Source organism: Mizuhopecten yessoensis, unplaced genomic scaffold (assembly GCF_002113885.1).
Source record: "Mizuhopecten yessoensis strain PY_sf001 unplaced genomic scaffold, ASM211388v2 scaffold3015, whole genome shotgun sequence".
Lineage (NCBI taxonomy): Eukaryota > Metazoa > Mollusca > Bivalvia > Pectinida > Pectinidae > Mizuhopecten > Mizuhopecten yessoensis.
Window position 1 is genome coordinate 188,633 of NW_018404833.1, and position 19,472 is coordinate 208,104.

Below are 19,472 nucleotides of genomic sequence, written 5' to 3' on the forward strand. Positions count from 1 at the left end.
AAATAGTACATACAAAAACAAGATACATGTATCAAAACTTTTTTTTTTTTTTTGATGATCCTGATTACTGCATGTTTTTCTGGTCGACAGAGTCATTTGACGGGCTGGATGACGACCTCATATTTAACGGCCTTAATAACCAGGTGCCAAACAACCACCAGGATGGCGGGCAGGTGTTAAACGGACAGGTGAGTGACCAAATAACCTTCTTTCTAAGACATAAACATGCACCCTAGACCAGAACTAGGTTATTCATACTTCATTTTGTTTGATTACAACAAGAGATAACTTAACATACAGGTGAATCTCATGATAATGATCAGGATTATAAATATCTGGAGTTTTATCTTAAAATAAAGTGTCTGGACTAACAAAACCAACTTTATAGTGTTGGAATGATTATTGATTACCTGTACAATAAAAACAAAAGATTTTTAGCTACCCTGGTCCAAAACAACCAGATGAGAGATACAGAATCTATGGGCCCCTCGTTTACAGCAACATATCGTATATTTTGAAAATATCTTTTGTATACATACTTCATAAATATATCAATTGTATCTCATCATGGAAAATGATGACCTGATTTCACTGGTTTATATTAATAAGAATGTATCATTGCTATATGTAATAGATTACGGGATTCCTCTCCAATCTGATCACCAGATGATTTAAACAGTATATATTTGTTTCATTCCTGATAACGCTTGCAAATAAACACCTTTTCATTGTGAACAAAAATGGCTTGTTGTGTAGGTGTTGGTGAATGAAAACTGTTCCCTACTTAACTACAAGGTGAAGAGTTGTCAAATTGTCAAAAGATACTGCAAGGAATAAGTTGGGGAAGTATTATTGCAGGTGGGAAGTATTGCCCTATCAATGAGAACGCTACACGTGTTCTTTTGTACAAAAGCTGGTAGAAAATTGAAAAAAGCTGATGTGTCATCAAGTGCAGTATTTTTAGCTCACCTGGTCCGAAGGACTAAGGTGAGCTTATGCCATACCGTGGCGTCCGTCGTACGTCAATAATTCCTTCAAACGGCTTCTTCTTCTTAACCACTGATTGGAATTCAACTAAATTTGACTGGAAGCATCCCTAGGTGGTGGGGCTTCAAAATTGTACAAATGGTGGGGCTGACCCCCCAGGTGGTTAAGGGGCGGGGCAAAAAGTGGTCAATTTGGCTATATTGCTTTAAGCGACTTCTCCTCTGTAACTAAGAGATGGATATCAACCATATTTTACTGGAAGCATCCCTAGGTATTGGGGATTCAAAATTATACAAATGGTGGGGCTGACCCCGCCAAGCGGGATGAGGGGCGGGGCAAAAAGGGGGCGATTTGGTTATATTGCTATAAACGACTTCTTCTGTAGAACTGTGCAATGGATATCAACTATGTTTTACTGGAAGCATCCCTAGATAGTGGGGATTCAAAATTGTACAAATGGTTGGGCTTAACCCCAAGGGGGCTGAGGGGCTGGGCCAAAAAGGGTTATTTGGCTATATTGGTTTCAGCAACTTCTTCTCTGCAACTAAAAGATGGACATCTGGACATCAACCATATTTGACCTGAAGCATCCCTAGGGAGTGGGGATTCAAAATTGTACAAATAGTGGGGCTGAGGGGCTGGGCCAAAAGTGGTCAATTTGGCTATATTGCTTTAAGCGACTTCCCCTCTGGAACTAAGAGATGGATATCAACAATATTTTACTGGAAGCACCCGTAGGTAGTGGGGATTTAAAATTGTACAAATAGTGGGGCTGAGGGGCTGGGCCAAAAGTGGTCAATTTGGCTATATTGCTTTAAGCGACTTCCCCTCTGGAACTAAGAGATGGATATCAACAATATTTTACTGGAAGCACCCATAGGTAGTGGGGATTTAAAATTGTACAAATGGTGGGGCTGACCCCCCAGGGGGCTTAGAGGCATGGCCAAAAGGGGGCAATTTGGCTAAATTGCTATAATGACTTCATCTGTAGAACTATGTGCTGGATATCAATCATATTGGTCAGAATCAAAGCATTCATGAGAGGTGGGGATTCAAAATTGTATAAATTGTGGAGCTGACCCCCCAGGGGGCTTGAGGGGCAGGGCCAAAATGGGTAATTTGGCTATATTGCTATAAAGGACTTCTTTTGTAGAACTATACATATGCACTGGATATCATATTTGATTGGAAGCATCCATGGGAGGCAGAGATTCAAATTGTACTTGGCTAAAGGGAGGGGCCAAAAATAGTTTATAGCTTGGAAATGGTTGAGATCCCCACCCTATAACCATATATACAATTGCTGAGAATGAAGAGAAGAATGCACATATGCTTCCAGGATTGCCCAGGGGTCTAGCCCCACCCTTGGAGACATAGTCCCTGGGTCATAACTTTGATCCCCACCCCAAAACTGTATACCGGTATACAAATGCTGTGCATAAAGAGACGAATGCAGTCATGATATAAGAATTGATTCCAGAGTCTGCTCCACCCTTGGAGACTTAACCCCTGGTTCATAACTTTGAAACAGTTAAGATCCCCATCCCAAAACTATATATACAATTGTTGGGCATAAAAAGATGAATGCAGTCATGATATTAGAATTGACCCTGGGGTCTGCCCCATCCTCGCAGACTTAACCTCTGGTTCATAACTTTGAAACAGTTAAGATCCCCACCCCAAAACTATATATACAAATGTTGGGCATAAAGAGACGAATTCAGTCATGATATTAGAATTGATCCTGGGGTCTGGCCACAAGCCTAGCTAGGGACCTAGTTTCTGAGTCACACCTTGGAAACAGTTGAGATCCCCACCCCATAACCATACGTGAAATTGCTGGGCATGACAAATCTAATACAGATAGGATACAAGGATTATCCTTAGTGTCTGGCCTATTCCTTTGGGTCTTATTTGGAGAATATTTTTCCATGATTACTTTGATATCCAGGTGAGCGATACAGACCCTCTGGGCCTCTTGTTTATGTTGCTATAATTATTTTTTTATTATGTAAATGGATATTAATTACCGGATAGAATTTTACAATGTATTTCCGCATAATATAGGGGAAGGGAAAATATTTTGTGATGGGAGGGGCCCTTTGGGGGATAATTGTTGTAATGTTAATATTACCACAATCTTTTTGCCCCATTAAATTCCTTTTTATGATAAACAATGAGGTATACAGTAAAGTTATTTGACCTGTAGCATGATGGGACATGGGGGCTATCAGTGTCTGGTGTAATAATTGACTGAGACCCATAATACAACAACTTAAAGTCACTGGGGTATACGTCATATGTGGTAAAGTCTTCAAACAAGTTTTACTTCAGAATCATCAAGTGACATCTGGGAAACAAGGTTCTGCAATGAAGTGGTATCAGGTTTATCCAAATTAATCACCTTGACACTCTTTCAAGGTCGCAATAGTCAATTGTGTTAAAAACCTGAAACAATTTCTTCTTAAAACCCATTAACCCAAGAGTCCAGTATTTGGTCTGTTAATGCTAAGATGAGGGACGGAATCATTTCCTTTAATTACTTTAACCCTTTCACCCATTGGTAATTTGAGTAGACTCTACCATACACTCATCTGGATGAGTCCATTATGGTCTATAGTGATGGAAGGGTTAAATGACTCTGACTTATGTTGTGTATGTTCTTCAGGGTAAAATTAGTTTTGGGCCAACTTAATTTTTTATGATATCACATACATGATCATAAATCACCAAAATATCACAACTTTTAAACCTAGTCTTTATTATCAAGTTTTAATTTGCAATCATATACTTCAGTCTAATACATATAGTTCAAAATGTTGATTCCTAATGCCCACAAATTTCTTTTGTAAATAGAGACATTTCAACAACAATTGGTCACTAATATATATATATAAAACACGATAAACAGTTATCTGTGTATTACACATGTTCGCAAAAACATGAATAAGATACACTGAGAAGTACATGTATACATTATTAACATTTGGCATATCAGGGGCTACTCACTCTACTTGGTTAACATACCCTTAATACAACTTAAACTTAAAATTTAACATCAAGACTCCAAAAAGACACCTAAAGAGGCTTGACTCTGCCGAACTCCAGAGAAGCAACTTGACTCTAAGACTTGAAATAGAATAGACCTAGAGAAGAAGCTTGACTCTACTGAGCTGCAGAGTGCGACTTGACTCTATTCCTGGAGATGATGATACATATATAGAAGCCACTGACATAGTAAATGAATAATATTTAAATTAATAAAGTATTGGGGGTTATATAAATATAAGGTTTTCCATGACATTGAAGGCTATCAGAAAACAACCCAGTCAACACAACACTGAGACATTTGTACATAATGTATACCTACAAACAACAGGTTTATGTGAATTAAAAGTCTACTAAATAACTACCAATAACCATGTTATCATAAAATCATGTACATAGATATATTTGCAGAAACAACTTCAAATATTAATTTAATAAGGGCCCGAAATCCGAAAGACTAACCTTAAAATTTTTCATAAAAATCTCCAATAAAGGTTGAGGTCACTGTTCCTAAATATAGACCATTGGGATACATGGTGGGCCCTTGCTGACTTGTCAGTATTCTAGTTGGTATAATGATCCTCATAGTGATAATCTATGCTCTTTCCCACCATGATAAACAGATTTGTCAAGAAGGTAAATAATAAGACCACTTTAATGAACAGTAAACTGTCAATTTGGTCTGATTAGACTATATGTTTCTGTCAATGTTTAGAAAATCTTTTTCTCACAAAATCAGCACATCCACTTACTCTCAGTGAAGAGATCAGACAACCATTCATAGTAAAGCTGAGTTTCAACATCATAGTCTGTTAATGTGTATAGTCCTTTGTTTCATCTCCTTAAAGACGGTGTAGTGTCATTACGGTTATCTCCCCTTTAGTGGTGATTGGGCACCCTGTGTAAGCTCCCTTACTATGATGTTATATCAAGTGGTTATTTCCCTTTTGGAGGTGGGTGGGAGCTACTGAAGGGTCCCTTAACAGGACGGATATGTGGGGTGTTTAAACCACTTAACTGTTGTCGTTGCTGAGTTTGTTCGCGAATGCTCTTCATAAATGGCGCCTTAAAAGGAGATGTAGATCCTGTCGCCTGTTGTCGCTCTCCACCTGAACTGTGTGGTAAATGTTTACCCACTCCTGTGCATGGTGTTGGGTTTAGAGAGGCAGGGGGTGTAGGCACTGTTAAGTTGCCCTCCTTAGACAGAGGTGAGGAAACATCAGAGCTCACTTGATCCGAGATGTTAATTTGACCTTTGAATGTCCCCAGCAAGTTTCTCAGCTCATCAATCAATAGATTTGACCTGTTCTCCCTGAAGTCTGCTGCTTCTAACCCTGGAACACGTGGAGGCTTCAGGTCTGAACTCTTGATTTCTGTACACGTATCGTAGACTTGTATCGGACCACCAGCCTGTAGTGTGTTCTTGCTCCTCTCCAGACGGTCTCCAACCAGCTGTAAGTTGTCATTGAGTTCAGACAGATATTTCTCCAGTTTGGCAGCGTTATGCTGCTCCATTTCCTGAAACGCTCTGACATACTGGACTTTCATGTCATCCACCCAGGATTTTATCTCCACGCTACGTTTCTCCACTTTCGAGACAAGGTTTTTAAAGTGTTTAGAGTTCTCAACTTTTTCCTTCTTCGTTGACTCGATCTCCTGTTGTAACTTAGTAATGGTGTGTTTCTCGACCTGGTTTATAAAGGTTTGTAGGTATTCTGTACGCATTGTGTTGTCGTTGGCGTCTAACACACTAACCAGAGTGTGACTTGGGTGCTGTTTGACACACTGTGGACACAGTAAGTCTCCCCCACAGTCCTTGCACACGAAGGCCACATCTTGGCTTCGATGCATGTTGCACCGTGAGCTTCCTGGAGCACGAACCGCAGCTTGTGCACGTACAACACTCTGGTTAGGATTGCGTGACATCTCTGATGTAGTAGTGGAGGTTTTGTCACACACAATGTCCAGGTCCTAATACTGATAGAAGTCTAAATCAAGTTCGACAAGATGCATGCTTTCTATAACTTTTAACACACAGATCGTTTATTACCTCCAGGGTATATCATGAGTTTTTTTCAAAACAAGTCACTAGTCATCACTTCCATTTTACACAGCAGCTGTTTTATATATGACCCAGAGAAAAGGACTTCCTTCTTTTAAGAATCCACTATACCCTGTAACGATTGATTGAAGTGTAAGACTGTCAGACGTAAAAGTTTTCTCTTCCTTTATCCTTATCCTCAAAAACTGTACTAAGTTTTACTTCCTTAATAAATGTGTGTGGGGTCTTTGTTACCTGGGCACTTGTGTATTGTCAGGTGTATGTGTATACATACCTGTACACAGACTAGAAGACTTACACTACCCGGGAATCTGATCCTCTGATCCTCCCACGTGCTATATAATTACTTGTTGGTTGTAACATTTAATAGATGTTTTGAGTCGTGTTGTTAAGATAAAATAGAAAGAACTGTACTTTTAAGGGTCAGTCATGAAATGTTTATTACCTTTGTTTTATAGTTTTATACCAGTATTAAAAACAGAGGGTCTACTCCTTAGGAAAAAGATCTAATGGGCGTTGGACTTTGATCGTTTGAAATGGTATCACAAGATCCCATCCTATTTCAAAAGATCAAAATGTTTATGATTGACCCAGTGTATAGCAAGCACCTGTCTATAATGGCATCCTTGTATAAAAACACCTGTCTATAATGATTTACTGGGTATAAAAAACACCTGTCTATAATGGCATCCTTGTATAAAAAAAACCTTTCTATAATGGCATTCTTGTATAAAACACCTGTCTATAATGATTTACTGTGTATAAAAAAAACTGTCTATAATGCCATCCTTGTATAACAACACCTGTATATAATGACATCCTTGTAAAACAAACACCTGTCTGTAATGACATCCTTGTATAACAGCACCTGTCTATAATGACATTTTTGTAAGACAAACACCTGTCTGTAATGACATCCTTGTATAACAACTCAAGTCTGTAATGACATCCTTGTGTAACAACCCCTGTCTGTAATGACATCCTTGTATAACAACTCAAGTCTGTAATTACATCCTTGTGTAACAACACCTGTCTGTAATCACATCCTTGTATAACAGCACCTGTCTATAATGACATTTTTGTAAAACAACACATGTCTATAATGACATCCTTGTATAACAGCACCTGTGTGTAATGACAATGTCTATAATGCCATCCTTGTATAACAACACCTGTTTATAATGACATTCTTGTATAACAGCACCTGTCTATAATGACATCCTTGTAAAACAGACATCTGTCTATAATGATATTTTGTGTTTAAAAAATATCTGTCTGTAAGGACATTATTTTATCACAACACCTGTCTGTATTGTAGTTCCTTGTAAACAACATAAAATATCAATAATAGAACACAGTATATATGGCAGGTATGGGAAATACAGTTTGAAACTAAAGAGCTATGTTATTTTTTGAAGGATTACAATCAGAGCCCGCAGTCATGGCAACCAGACTATGCTTATACACAGGGCTACCGCCCCCAGAACGCCAACACAGGTACAAACAGGTATGTGTCACTGTCACTGAGGAATAGACATATCTCTCCTTTAAATCAATATTGACTGTAACAGTTTTGATGTAGATTGGGTATATTTTTGTTCATGCTTAGTCGACCAGTTTGTTACTATGCTGAACTGATTGTATCCCTGATAATAACAGGTACCTGCCGTACCCAGACGATGTGGGAGTGGAGTCTGACCTCATTCAGGACTACACAGATGCCCTACGTATAGATGACCCATCCTGGATCCACTCAGCAGGTACACAGTGAAAGACGACCTCCTGTCCAGTCATGGTTCTTAGTGTAGTGTTGTTTTTTCAGGGTTATGTCATACATAGTGAACATCTTTAGTCTAGATATAGTTCCCTGTGAAGTATCATTAGATCACCTACATGTAGAGTGACGTACCAGGTAAGCTTGTATGGTGGTGCTTTGTCCGCTGTCTGTCCTCTGTCAAGTAATGTGCTTTAAATAACCAAGCAGAATTTAACCAAATTGTGCTGCTAGCATAGGGATCAAAAGTCATACAAATAAAGGGGCTTACACGAGTGTAAGTTGGCTCATCTGTTTTAAATGATTCATATTCAAACCACTAAGCAGATTTCAATCAAATTGCATCCGTATGTGCATCCCGAGCACAGTGCACTTGGAGATCAAAGTTGTACAACTCAGGGGCCTACCCCGCTAGGGCTGAGGGTTGGGGTCAGAAGGTGTTGAATGGCAAGAATTACTTGAATACAGTATGTTTGTTAACTAGTTTATAGCTTGCACTATCATATATACATATCTGTGCAAGAGATTTTCACCTGTGAACACTCCATATGTACTAACAGGTACACAATTGAGATGCCAGGATATCTTGTCCCAAACTACTGAGCATAATTCTACCAAATTGTAATGGTCACATCCTTTAATGGCTCTTATAGGGATCAAAAGTTAAACAACTAAAAGGGCTTAACTTATTTGGATTTTACAAGTGAGGTTTGGTGGTGGGGAGGTTTAAACGACAAATCCTGAGTGGAAAATAACACTTTTTTTCATGTTCTGCAATAAACTACTGACGAATCTGTGATCATCAATTACCCATCTCGTCAACTTGACATGTTTTCTGATGACGACATATTGAATCACGACATCTGGGAAATGTTCATTGGGACATCTATTCCACCATATTAATGAATATTGACCACATTCCAACTAGCAGGATGATTGCTTTCGATATTTTTGTGCCTCACACATGTAAAAAATAAAGGTAAATATTCACCCCTCTTGTTGAAATATTGCTGAAATTCAGAAATTCATCAATAAAAAAGGAATATGTTGATTAAATTTGTTAAAATTCAACTCTACTAAATTGTACAGTATAACAACCTATGAGTGAGTTTAACTGTTGACTTGTATTGTTCCAGGGTTACATCCCCATCAACAGGAGGAGTCACCAAATCCTGAGGTAACAAATTAAATAGAATTATCTCCCTTTTAGGGTAATGAGAAAACCGTCAGAGGTCAGGTATATAATCCTTTTCACAACCATACCGAAATACTTATCATTCTATCATCTTCATATTTTGTTTGGTCCTTGTATAAAAGAAGATGCAATCCAAATGTTGTAAAAAATAATTCTCTGATGAAATAAAAAAAAATATGCCACTTCTTTATTTCTATTCTCACTGTTCACCTAGTACAGTCCATGTATTTCAGCTCATTCAGTAGGCAATCTTGCTAATACAAGATCCAATTTCGCTATAAGGATTTTTGAAATGCCTTGCAGGGGTCATGTTCTGGTGACCTTTTTGCTCTAGCCAATCAGTGCTATGCTGTTGGATATTGTGTAAAAGATCACAAGTACCTGACTCTGAACAGCATCATCCGATTAAGAAATGTTGAGTATCACTGCTGATTTTAAGACCTGTTTTAATCAGAATGTCCCAACCTCGCTATACACTGTATGCTAAGGCCTTTTGGCATTCTGTAATTAGCATACAATGTAAATGCATTGTAATATTCCTATTTTCATTGTATTTTTCAGACTGAAGAGGATGACAGCTCTGCCAATGTGATTCATTTTGGAGTTGTGTGATACTTTAGGAGAACAGTAATACCACCATATCAGTGTTAGATCGTCAATGAATTGTTTGTCAGCGTGAACATTTTCTTTCTGACATTTTGATTTAGCTGCCAAATTTAGTTTCAGTTCTAAACAAAATGACTGTTGTTTATTAAAATTACAACTGCACTGATTACAATCATTACAAAAAATGAAATTTATTATAAATCCTGGTAATGGAGTATCGGAAATGGGTTGTTCGACTTGTATATCACCGTTGATCTACAGAGTGCCATGCTGGAAAAGTTAAATGCACCCTACGGATGTCATGATACCTATGCCTTAGATACTGTGAGACTCAAAAATCATCAGAACATATCACTGGAAACGGAATATGTAATATTAATGTACATTCATTTTATACATCCTTGTTACTAGGTCCATCTGACCAACAAATATTTTTATTATTAAATCAGGAAAATGAAATATATCCATCAAACAAAAAAGATGGCAGATNGGGGGGCTTATTGCCAGGCATGGGCTTATCACCAGTAAAATATGGCATCTATGTGTAATTGTTACAAAGTTAGCGCCTGAGCTAGCCGTTTTTGGCCAGTATTGAGTTTTTTGTAATACTGATTTTCATAAACTGAAGAAACAAATTGCTGTATTCCACATTGAATACATTATAGTTTCAGACTGTATTAAATTGTTTATTTTGATAAGAGTGTATATTATTGATATGTACAAACTAAAAAAAGAACATTCATCAAAGATATCTTATAGTTTACCACAGGCGCCTGGTTGTGTAATGGAACTGTAGAACAAGTGGATATGAAATGCTATAATTTTGTTTGAAACACCGGATCCGATTTACAGAAATTCGGAACATCAAACCATACTACTTATCTATTTTTAACCAGGCTCTATTTCGTAACTTTTCGATGAATCATTGTGGTCTGAAGATATGTGATTATGACAATGATAGCATCTTATATACTTGTGTTTTACGGCACATGTAGCATACACAACCCAGGCGCCTGTGAAAGTGAAAGTATTACACATATCAATTATTAATGTTACAGAGAATGCTGTGAGTGAGGGTGTGTTTGCATGTGTGAGTGTATGAGGTTTTGGTGTACAATTGAGTGTGTAAGAATGTATCAGTTTTAAGGGGAGTGGTTTGTAGAGTTATTAAACTATTTTCAGAGATTTGTATAAAATCTGATTTATCCGAAGTATTTTATTTGTTTGTTGTTTGTTATTTTATATCACCCAAAAAGAACACTACAAGTTAAGGGGACATGCTGGAATATCCTAACGTCTCCTTGAACGATTGTCCGTAAGCGGAACTTTGTCATGACAAGTCCTTTGGAGTTTACCCTCCATCGAAATTTGCAGACACTACGGATAAAATGACCACAATTTGAAGTACTCAATTCGACTATTTCGTGGGAGTTACGCCCCTTATTTCAAAATCGTAATACATGACGTCCTGAATAAATGTGATGCTCATTAAAATCCTGAAACAGATTTCAAAACTTGCTATATATACGCAGTCAGCAGTTGATTTAACTGTAAAAAAATGCTGAAATGTGATAAGTGAAGATTTAGTTAGAATGATGGGTTATAATTCGTAATTCACTAGATACGGGCATTTACCCAAACCAATGAAAGCATGCATTCGCCATGCCTTTATTTAAAGGGGGTGATAGATACAACGCATATATGTAATTCCTGCCCAATATCTCTTCTAAGTACAATGGCAATGCTTTTAAGAAGTTAATATCTTCATAACTATTTTTAGAATTATAATCGCAAACACATTGTTGTACAGATATCAGCCTGATTTAAATTTTCAACCCGGTCATTAAACGGTACACCAATTAATTGAAATATATCATAACTTATGTATGAGCCTCGAAAAAAAATTTCAACATGTCTAGTATTTTGCGATATTTCCCAGGCGTTCGACCGGGTCTGGCATAGTGCATTTATAAACAAACTAAAACGTTATTGTTTACAAGTTTATTGTTTTTCCTCAGATACATTAAAATGTACATGTACAATATTGAGTAAGTGGTAAGTTGCTTACATGGCTAAAAAAATATTTGTCAAATAGGTATCATCAGATACTAACACAACAAACGCTGGAGTAACTCAGGGTTCTGTACTTGGGCCTCTGTTATTTATTTATTTACGGGTAGCTATATATAGTTATAGCAAAGTTCGTGCTCGGGCTTATTGATATAACTGATTACAAAGCCCGTCTCGAGACTGTTTGCAGATGATACGTCTATTACATATTCTGACAATTTACCTTTAAATATTGAAACTATTATGAATAATGACCAAAAAATAATCAAGAATTGGGCAAAAAAAGTGATGGTAAAGTTTAACCCAACAAAAACTGAAGCATTATTAGTATTTTAACACTGAATCCGAACTTAATATTAATCTAACCTTTGACGACGTAGACATTTGTTGAAAGCCACAAACAGTATGGAATAACAACACTAGGTGCAAACCTGAAATGTTCCCGGGTTGATGCAGATAAATAAGATAAATAAGTCCAATTTGAAGCTACACGCATCGTCACGGGGATGCCTTACTACATTGTATGCCAGCAGAGAATCCCTCTACTTCGAAACTGCATGGGAAGCCCAATCCCTTTGTAACATACTTACAGCAATCGAATAGGTTTAAACTAATGCAGTAGCATTGCTCATGTCCGACAAAAACTCTCGAAACTAATACAACCAAGAAGATAAGTTTGTATTGTCTTAATACAGCCCACTATGACGTCAACCTAATATTCAATATCAAAAAGAAGGTTTCAAAAGTATCCAATACTTTATAAAATAGAGATAACTTTAAATGAAATAGAAATACCTCTAAAAATGGATAAATAGGAAATAGAGATTAAAATAAATTAAAGACACAAAAATGGTATTTTTCGGGTAAGATATTTTTAAATGTAGTACATATATATGTGTCTAAATCAAATAAATATCTGATGAATTGAAGATGTAAATTAAGATATAGTTGTCTCTGAAAACATGTGAAGTTTTTCAATGTGTAAGATATATTTCAATTTATTAACGATATCTTTAAGAGAATTCATAATTGGTATTGTAATAGAAGCGGGAAAATGCAAAGCCATATTGAAATTTGAACCCGGACCCTCCAAACTCGGCTAGACGGACGCTCTACCAAATGAGCTAACTGATTACCGACGATCGACCCATTCCAATCCGCTTCATTCCTCCCTGTTAAAATTTCTAACTTCTTCATCCCCGAAAACAACAATATTTACAACCCAAGTTCGGCGGGTATCCCCTTGCCAAACTTTCACCAAGCAGGTACTTGAAACAAGAGTTGTTCGCAGGCACCAGTTTTGTAATTTCAGGATAGGTTAGAGCTACAAATTGACATCAACAAAGTGTGTGAATGGACTGAGAGTGAGAGGTGGCTCATGAATTTAAATTTAGAGAAATGCAAACACTTGGAAATTGGTAATACATCCAGCAATAGCCAGTACAACTTCACAAACGAAGGAGTCACAACCATGATTGTAAAAACAGCCAAGGAGAGAGACCTTGGAGTGACATTCGACAAACAGCTCAAATTTAGCGAACATGTGTCTGCAGCCGTCTTCAAAGGAAACAGGATGTTAGGAATTATTTTTAGAACATTTACATTTCTAAATCAATCAACATTCCTATTATTATACAATTCACTTGTCAGACCTCATATTGAGTACGAGTGCTTCACAATATGGTCACCCCTCCTAAAGAAAGACATACAATCAGTGGAAAACATACAAAGACGTGCACCTAAAAGGTTAATAACATTGCAAGACTTACCTTACTCAGTCGACTAAAATGACTAGGATTGCCCACGCTTGAATATAGAAGACAACGGGCTGATATGATTCAAGTGTACAAAATTCTGAGTGGTGTGTGTGGACGATGCAGACAAGTCTAAATTATTTACCGAATCCACCTATCCGGCAACTAGAGGTCACCAGCTAAAGCTCTTTAAGAAACAATGCCGCTTAATTAAAATACCAATTGGAACAATTTATCAGCTGAAGTGGTTAATGTCGAAAGTTTGAATAGTTTTGAAAATTGGTTAAACCGGCGTGCACTGGAAAGATCATACACACAAATTGTATCCGTCCTTTTAATCGTCTAGACTGATATACTTTATGTCATACAATGTATGCCATTCTTCGCGCACTCAATCGATCATCAACCAATCAATTAACGAAATGTAGATAACTAACATCATTACAAGATACAGGCTTTCCATTGATGTCTTACCTATGAGAATATAGAAGCAAGAAAATAAACAGCCATACTGGGATTCGATCCCGGGAAACTCCGAACTCTTACTAGACGGACACTCTACCATTTAAGCTAGGCCTAATGTTTGCCGACGATCGATCCAGTCCAGTTTTGCCTCACACGGTATTGGAATTTTTGTTTATAAAATATTAACAGATCATTCTGAATTCATCTTGAAGAAGATGAAAACATTTCGTTAAAGAAAATGATTTTATTTTTTGCTGCAAGGACGCCAAACCCCGAATAAAAGAAACCACACCGGAAACACGTCACAATAAACCGTTCCATCTCTGGGTCACGTGTGCCGGAAATTCGTCATACTCATTATGACGTCATCTGTTGATGTCACGTGTTATCTCTATCAACGAGACACACAACTTCGAATTCGGTCACGATATATTTCGCTCTCACTATTTTCCCATATTTCTCTAAGTTTTATTTTCAAGAATTACGCAAGGATCGTCACAGACAGAGTTATCTAGGTAAGTTACTTATGCCAAGTAAAATTTTCCAGTTTTGATAAGAATTTTGACTGAAAAAATGATTAATCTGTGGTCATCCAGTCCGCACAGAAAGAGGNGGGGTTACTCTGAGCATGCCCACGTGAAATCTAATCTGTTTGTTAGTGACTACAGAACGTACATCGAACACCGTATAATCGAAATAAATATGGTTATTGTGGCTTATATAATTAGTATAGAATATACTTCTCTCTGGTCCTAGGAGGAATAAAAAGTTTAAAAAGGAGGCAGGACCCAAACTGAATCAGTACCCAATTAGGATCACTCTTTGCAAAAATACTTTGAAATCAACAAATGTGTCAAAAGTTAATTTATTACAATAACATATCCTTATAATACATACTTAAGCATCATTTTTGATTTTAGAGATGATAGATTTTTAAGTTTAAGCAGCATCAGAAGACATATAATATATCAAACTCAAAATCTAGCATTTTTTTTTTACGTTGTTAAAAATGGCGCGTGCAAGTATGTATTTTGTTTTGCATTGTAGGAATAAATGCAGACTATAGAAATTCTTGTATTCATACAAATTCCAAAGAGCATCATAAAATATTAAAATGCTGACAAAGTGCAAAATATTGCAAAAGTCAAGCTGTGAGTATGGTCCGTTTTCGGGTACTAACATTTGCATTAGGAGTTTTCCCCTTTCTTTAAACTATTGCAAAGTTTCCGAATGGTAGGCTAAAAAATATTTTTTTCTTTTAAAAGTTCAAGAACGTTTTTGAAACTAGGGTCTCAAACCTGTTCCACATCTTTTGATCTTTCCCTTTCAGACAAGCAATGGATAACATTCGTACCAAGAAAAGACAATGGCGATCACCCCGCCCAGACGACCAGCAACCACAAGGTCGTAATCAGATCCGCTTGACCAGGATGGACGACACTTTGGTAAGTAATGACAACAGTGCAATTTAAACTAGGAGAAATGTCTATAGATTTCATTGCCAGTGGTATTTGGGACGGATGAAGGAACTCTTTCAATTATCGAATACATCTCAGCTCGGACATTTTTCCAGTTCTGCCAAAACGTTTACTATAATAATCTAGACTAGGCCTAGTATGACTATGACTATACGATAACCTCCCTTTTTATACAAAATGGGGAAGCGATCACTGTACAGCTGTGTGCCAGGCGACAAACCAAATAGTGTATGTCTTGACTTCCAATGTAAAGAAACACGGTCTTCAATGTGTTTGAGCGGGATTTATTTTTTTGAAAAAGGTGTAAATCTTGAACAATAAAAGTTTATATATAACGTTACATTTCATACAGTTTAAGATTTATATTTGTTTTACCAGAAAGTGATCCTGAGAAAAGATAGTTGCCAGCGCATAGTCATTGACAATCATTGTCGTTGGTCAGAACCGAAACCAGCGATGACGACAGTTCGAGACAGATTTCATTGGTCCAAACCGAAATGTGAGGACGCTACGGCAAACAAACAGGTACTTATTTTCTTTAGACCTTTACTGTAAAAATAATGTAATAGATATCAATGACATATTCTAATATCGGTAAACGAATTTTTTTGTACTTAATATATATATGCACTTAAAAATCATTTCATATTTACAAATCTTGTATTGTAAATTAAGATGCACTTATCAACAACTGTTTATTTTTCAGAGTTCTAATGTCAAGCAGTTATCAGACAAAACACAAACAAAGGCTGACTTGTCTCAACTTGCTGGATTTTTAAAGGTACACATCCGGTTTAGTTCGTTACGCAAGTACACAAATACATATTGTTTTACGGGTTCCGTTATTTTTGGAACTATTCAGAGATATAATAAACAACTTTCATTGAAAGAAAGCCAAACCGATTCCTTTACAATTCTACTTTAAAAAAAGGTTTTTGCCTCTGATCTGTCATTTTTTTCCTACAGAAACGTTCCTTCTCTGATGGCACAAATACCCACACGACTGTTCATACCTCTGACGTCATCAAGAAAATCAGCCATACCTGTGATGACAAACCTGTCTACAATAATTACAGGAATACGTTCTGTTCACCTCTAAAGGTATTTAATGTAATATTGCACGTCCTTTATGTAATCTTTGTTCTTGTAATATCTTGTATTGTAATGTTCTGTATTCTGTTGTCTTAAGTAAGTTTTTATTTCACTGCTGTGGTTCTTCAATCTCTTTTTCCTACATTATCCTTTCTGTGTTTTGAAATGATTATTTTTCTCACTTATTTCATGTATGTCCATTACTTTTTTTCTGCCTCATTTTTGTTATTCTACCTTCTACTTTCTTTCTCTCTCCTTCTGTCCATCCTCCAAAGGAGAACTCAAGTGACCAAGACAGCGTCCTTTGTGATATTAAGCACAGGACTGTCCTTGACCCAGCAACCAAACCTTCTTGGTAAGGGTCAAAGACGTACAGCTACTGAATTGGTTTATTATCTAACCTATTTTATGATTTTTTATTATGTGTTTTGTCTTCTGCTGGTTTCCAAAATAAACAGGATTTCTCTATTCATTTCAAGTACGTTTCATGGAACAATTAACATTTCTTGTTTAATAACATACAGCTTCCCTTTTTTAAACAGTTTGAAAGCCGACAAGAGGTCAGTTGCTGTATTTGAAACTGATGATGATTTTGACTACAGCCTCGATCTGATGGTAAGTTTATAGGCGTAGTTACTGTATGAAATAAGTAATAAGTTTTAAATAGATCGACTCCTATATATATGTGTGTACATGCATATATATGAGACTTAACATAGAATGTAAAGTTTGTTTTGTTTCTGTTTCTTTCACTATGTTTGACATCTTCCTTTCTGTCGTTCTAGGGGGAGTACACCCTCAAAGTTAGTGACCAATCAAAGAAACCAACGCCCTTTTGGTTTGAGGCTGGTCAGACTACTTGCAATGTACCGTCTGTCAAACAAACAGTAACTCTTGACGCAGTGTGCAAGACTGACCAACGACCTTCCCTGAACGTGTCACTGGATACGACCCGCTTGCATCCTCAACAGTTCACTCCCGAAATCGATCTTGGAATTGTGTTGGATACACCACAGGACCATGAAGAGTTTGACAGTATTATGAACAGTAGGCGTGGCTATACATATATTAACAACAGCAGACACAGAGGCATGAAGCGAAGAATCGCTTATGATGACGAGGAAGAAGTTCCTATTCCTTGTAAAAGGCCACGGACTTGTTGATTCAAATGAAACAGAGACTTTTTAATTTGCTAGTTAAGAAACGTGGGTGTGGGGATGACAATATCGAAAAGGGCGTGGTCATGTGGCTACGAATAGGCTGTGGTCATACTGATATCAGGCGTGGTCATGCGAATGTGGGCGTGTTCAAACAAATTATAACAAGTTGTTAGATGCATAAGTACAAGTAATTTCACCGTCTATTTGTCCGCATGTTTGTCTGTCTGAATGTCTGTTTTCATGTTTGTAAGTCTGTCTGCATGATCGTCCGTATCTGTGTGTTAAACTATACATGTCCAAGGAAGAAGCTTGCCACAATGCTTGGTGGTTGTTGACACTCAGAGTGGTACATACATCATTTTGACTGTCAGAACGTTTGCCATTTGACTAAAGCTCTTTCTTATCTGTTGTTCATATCCGATATTTTTGTCGGTCTGTTTGTCTGCATGTTTGTCCGTATCTGTGTGTTAAACTATTTATGTCCAAGGAAGAAGCTTGCTACAGTACTTGGTGGTTGTTGACACTCAGAGTGGTACGTACATCATTTTGATTGTCAGAACGTTTGCCATTTGACTAAAGCTCTTTCTTATCTGTTGTTCATATCCGATATTTCTGTCGGTCTGTTTGTCTGCATGTTTGTCTGTCTGTCCGCATGTTTGTCTGTTTTAAGTGCATGTCCAAGGAAGAAGCTTACTACAGTACTTGGTGGTTGTTGACACTCAGAGTGGTACGTACATCATTTTGATTGTCAGAACGTTTGCCATTTGACTAAAGCTCTTTCTTATCTGTTGTTCATGTCCGAAATGACGATGTATTAACGCACACGGTGTCTAGTACTAGGTACAATCTTGTTAGGTTATGCGAGTAAGTGTTTATTTTTGTAAATGTCATCGGGTAACTTTTATAATTGTAGTGTAAGTGTAATTGTGTATCTAGCGTGTAAGTGTGTATCTAGAGTGTAAGTGTGTAATCTGGCATGTAAGTGTATAATCTAGCGTGTAAGTTCGGTGTGTAAGTTGATTACCTGAGCTATTTTTTATTGCCGATCTGCTGTGCAGATCCTAATTTTATAATAGTTGTATTTATTAAAATAATTTATATTTTATATCTTCGTTTGTTATAGTTGTTTTATATCATATAGTAGTTGTGAAAATTGGAATACAATCAATTGCACGAACATAGGAACATGAGAAACTCGCCACACTGAGCAAATTACGAATAAAGTATAACTGTAGTAATATGCTCCGGAAGCGCCTTGGTGTAAGGATGGGTTTGTGTCACTTACAAACGTTATACAAACTTTGACACGATCTATCACCGCAACACACCGGCTAGATCAATTATTAGTCACAAAAGCTGAAAAAGTTCCCGTTTTTAACTATAATGACTAATATTACGACAAATGCCTGTGGTCTGGGTTAGTGACATCCCTGCCTCTTAGTGGCCATTGAAACAGGGACTCGTTACTTATACTTATATGTTGATATATGGGTCACATAAAGTAAAACCAATAACATTGCATGGTACAGATCCTGGACATTTCTAAACATTTAGAATTCTGGACATGGTTTACAGATATTCGGTCAGAAAAATGTAATTATGTGTTAATGCATCTTGATTTTTGTACAAATTAAATAAATGGCCGTAATGATTGCCGAGTTTGATAGTAAACTTTGCACTATTAGTTGCGAGATGATAGTGGAGGATCGATCGTTTTCCAATCGATCCTCCGGATATATCAACTATCATCACGAAATGGCAAGAGTTGTTCCCCTTGCCCT

General features: G+C 37.0%; 2 protein-coding genes across 3 annotated transcripts in view; both read left to right on the plus strand.

Moving 5' to 3' along the window:
* Positions 1-10,155, plus strand: part of LOC110446834 (WD repeat-containing and planar cell polarity effector protein fritz homolog) — a 32,900-nt gene extending 22,745 nt beyond the window's left edge. For both annotated transcript variants that reach the window (XM_021492152.1, XM_021492153.1), the window contains exons 24-28: positions 91-188; positions 7,516-7,604; positions 7,757-7,857; positions 9,008-9,048; positions 9,628-10,155. In XM_021492152.1, the coding sequence (XP_021347827.1) occupies positions 91-188; positions 7,516-7,604; positions 7,757-7,857; positions 9,008-9,048; positions 9,628-9,678 (380 nt within the window). In that variant the 3' untranslated portion in view covers positions 9,679-10,155. The remainder of the gene's footprint in view (positions 1-90; positions 189-7,515; positions 7,605-7,756; positions 7,858-9,007; positions 9,049-9,627) is intronic.
* A 4,196-nt stretch (positions 10,156-14,351) lies between these two features.
* Positions 14,352-18,764, plus strand: LOC110446826. The gene is made up of 8 exons (XM_021492143.1): positions 14,352-14,476; positions 15,292-15,406; positions 15,818-15,964; positions 16,146-16,220; positions 16,406-16,540; positions 16,807-16,886; positions 17,074-17,146; positions 17,317-18,764. Exons 2-8 carry the CDS (start codon positions 15,299-15,301, stop codon positions 17,692-17,694), a joined length of 996 nt encoding a protein of 331 aa, XP_021347818.1. The 5' UTR covers positions 14,352-14,476; positions 15,292-15,298; the 3' UTR covers positions 17,695-18,764.
* The last annotated feature ends 708 nt before the right edge of the window (positions 18,765-19,472 follow it).

Excerpts from the sequence above, each read along its gene's own strand:
- LOC110446826 (XM_021492143.1), top strand. The coding sequence starts at position 15,299 with ATGGATAACATTCGTACCAAGAAAAGACAATGGCGATCACCCCGCCCA. Across the intron at positions 16,541-16,806 it reads CGTTCTGTTCACCTCTAAAG|GAGAACTCAAGTGACCAAGA; the intron begins GTATTTAATGTA and ends CATCCTCCAAAG. Across the intron at positions 17,147-17,316 it reads ACTACAGCCTCGATCTGATG|GGGGAGTACACCCTCAAAGT; the intron begins GTAAGTTTATAG and ends CTGTCGTTCTAG.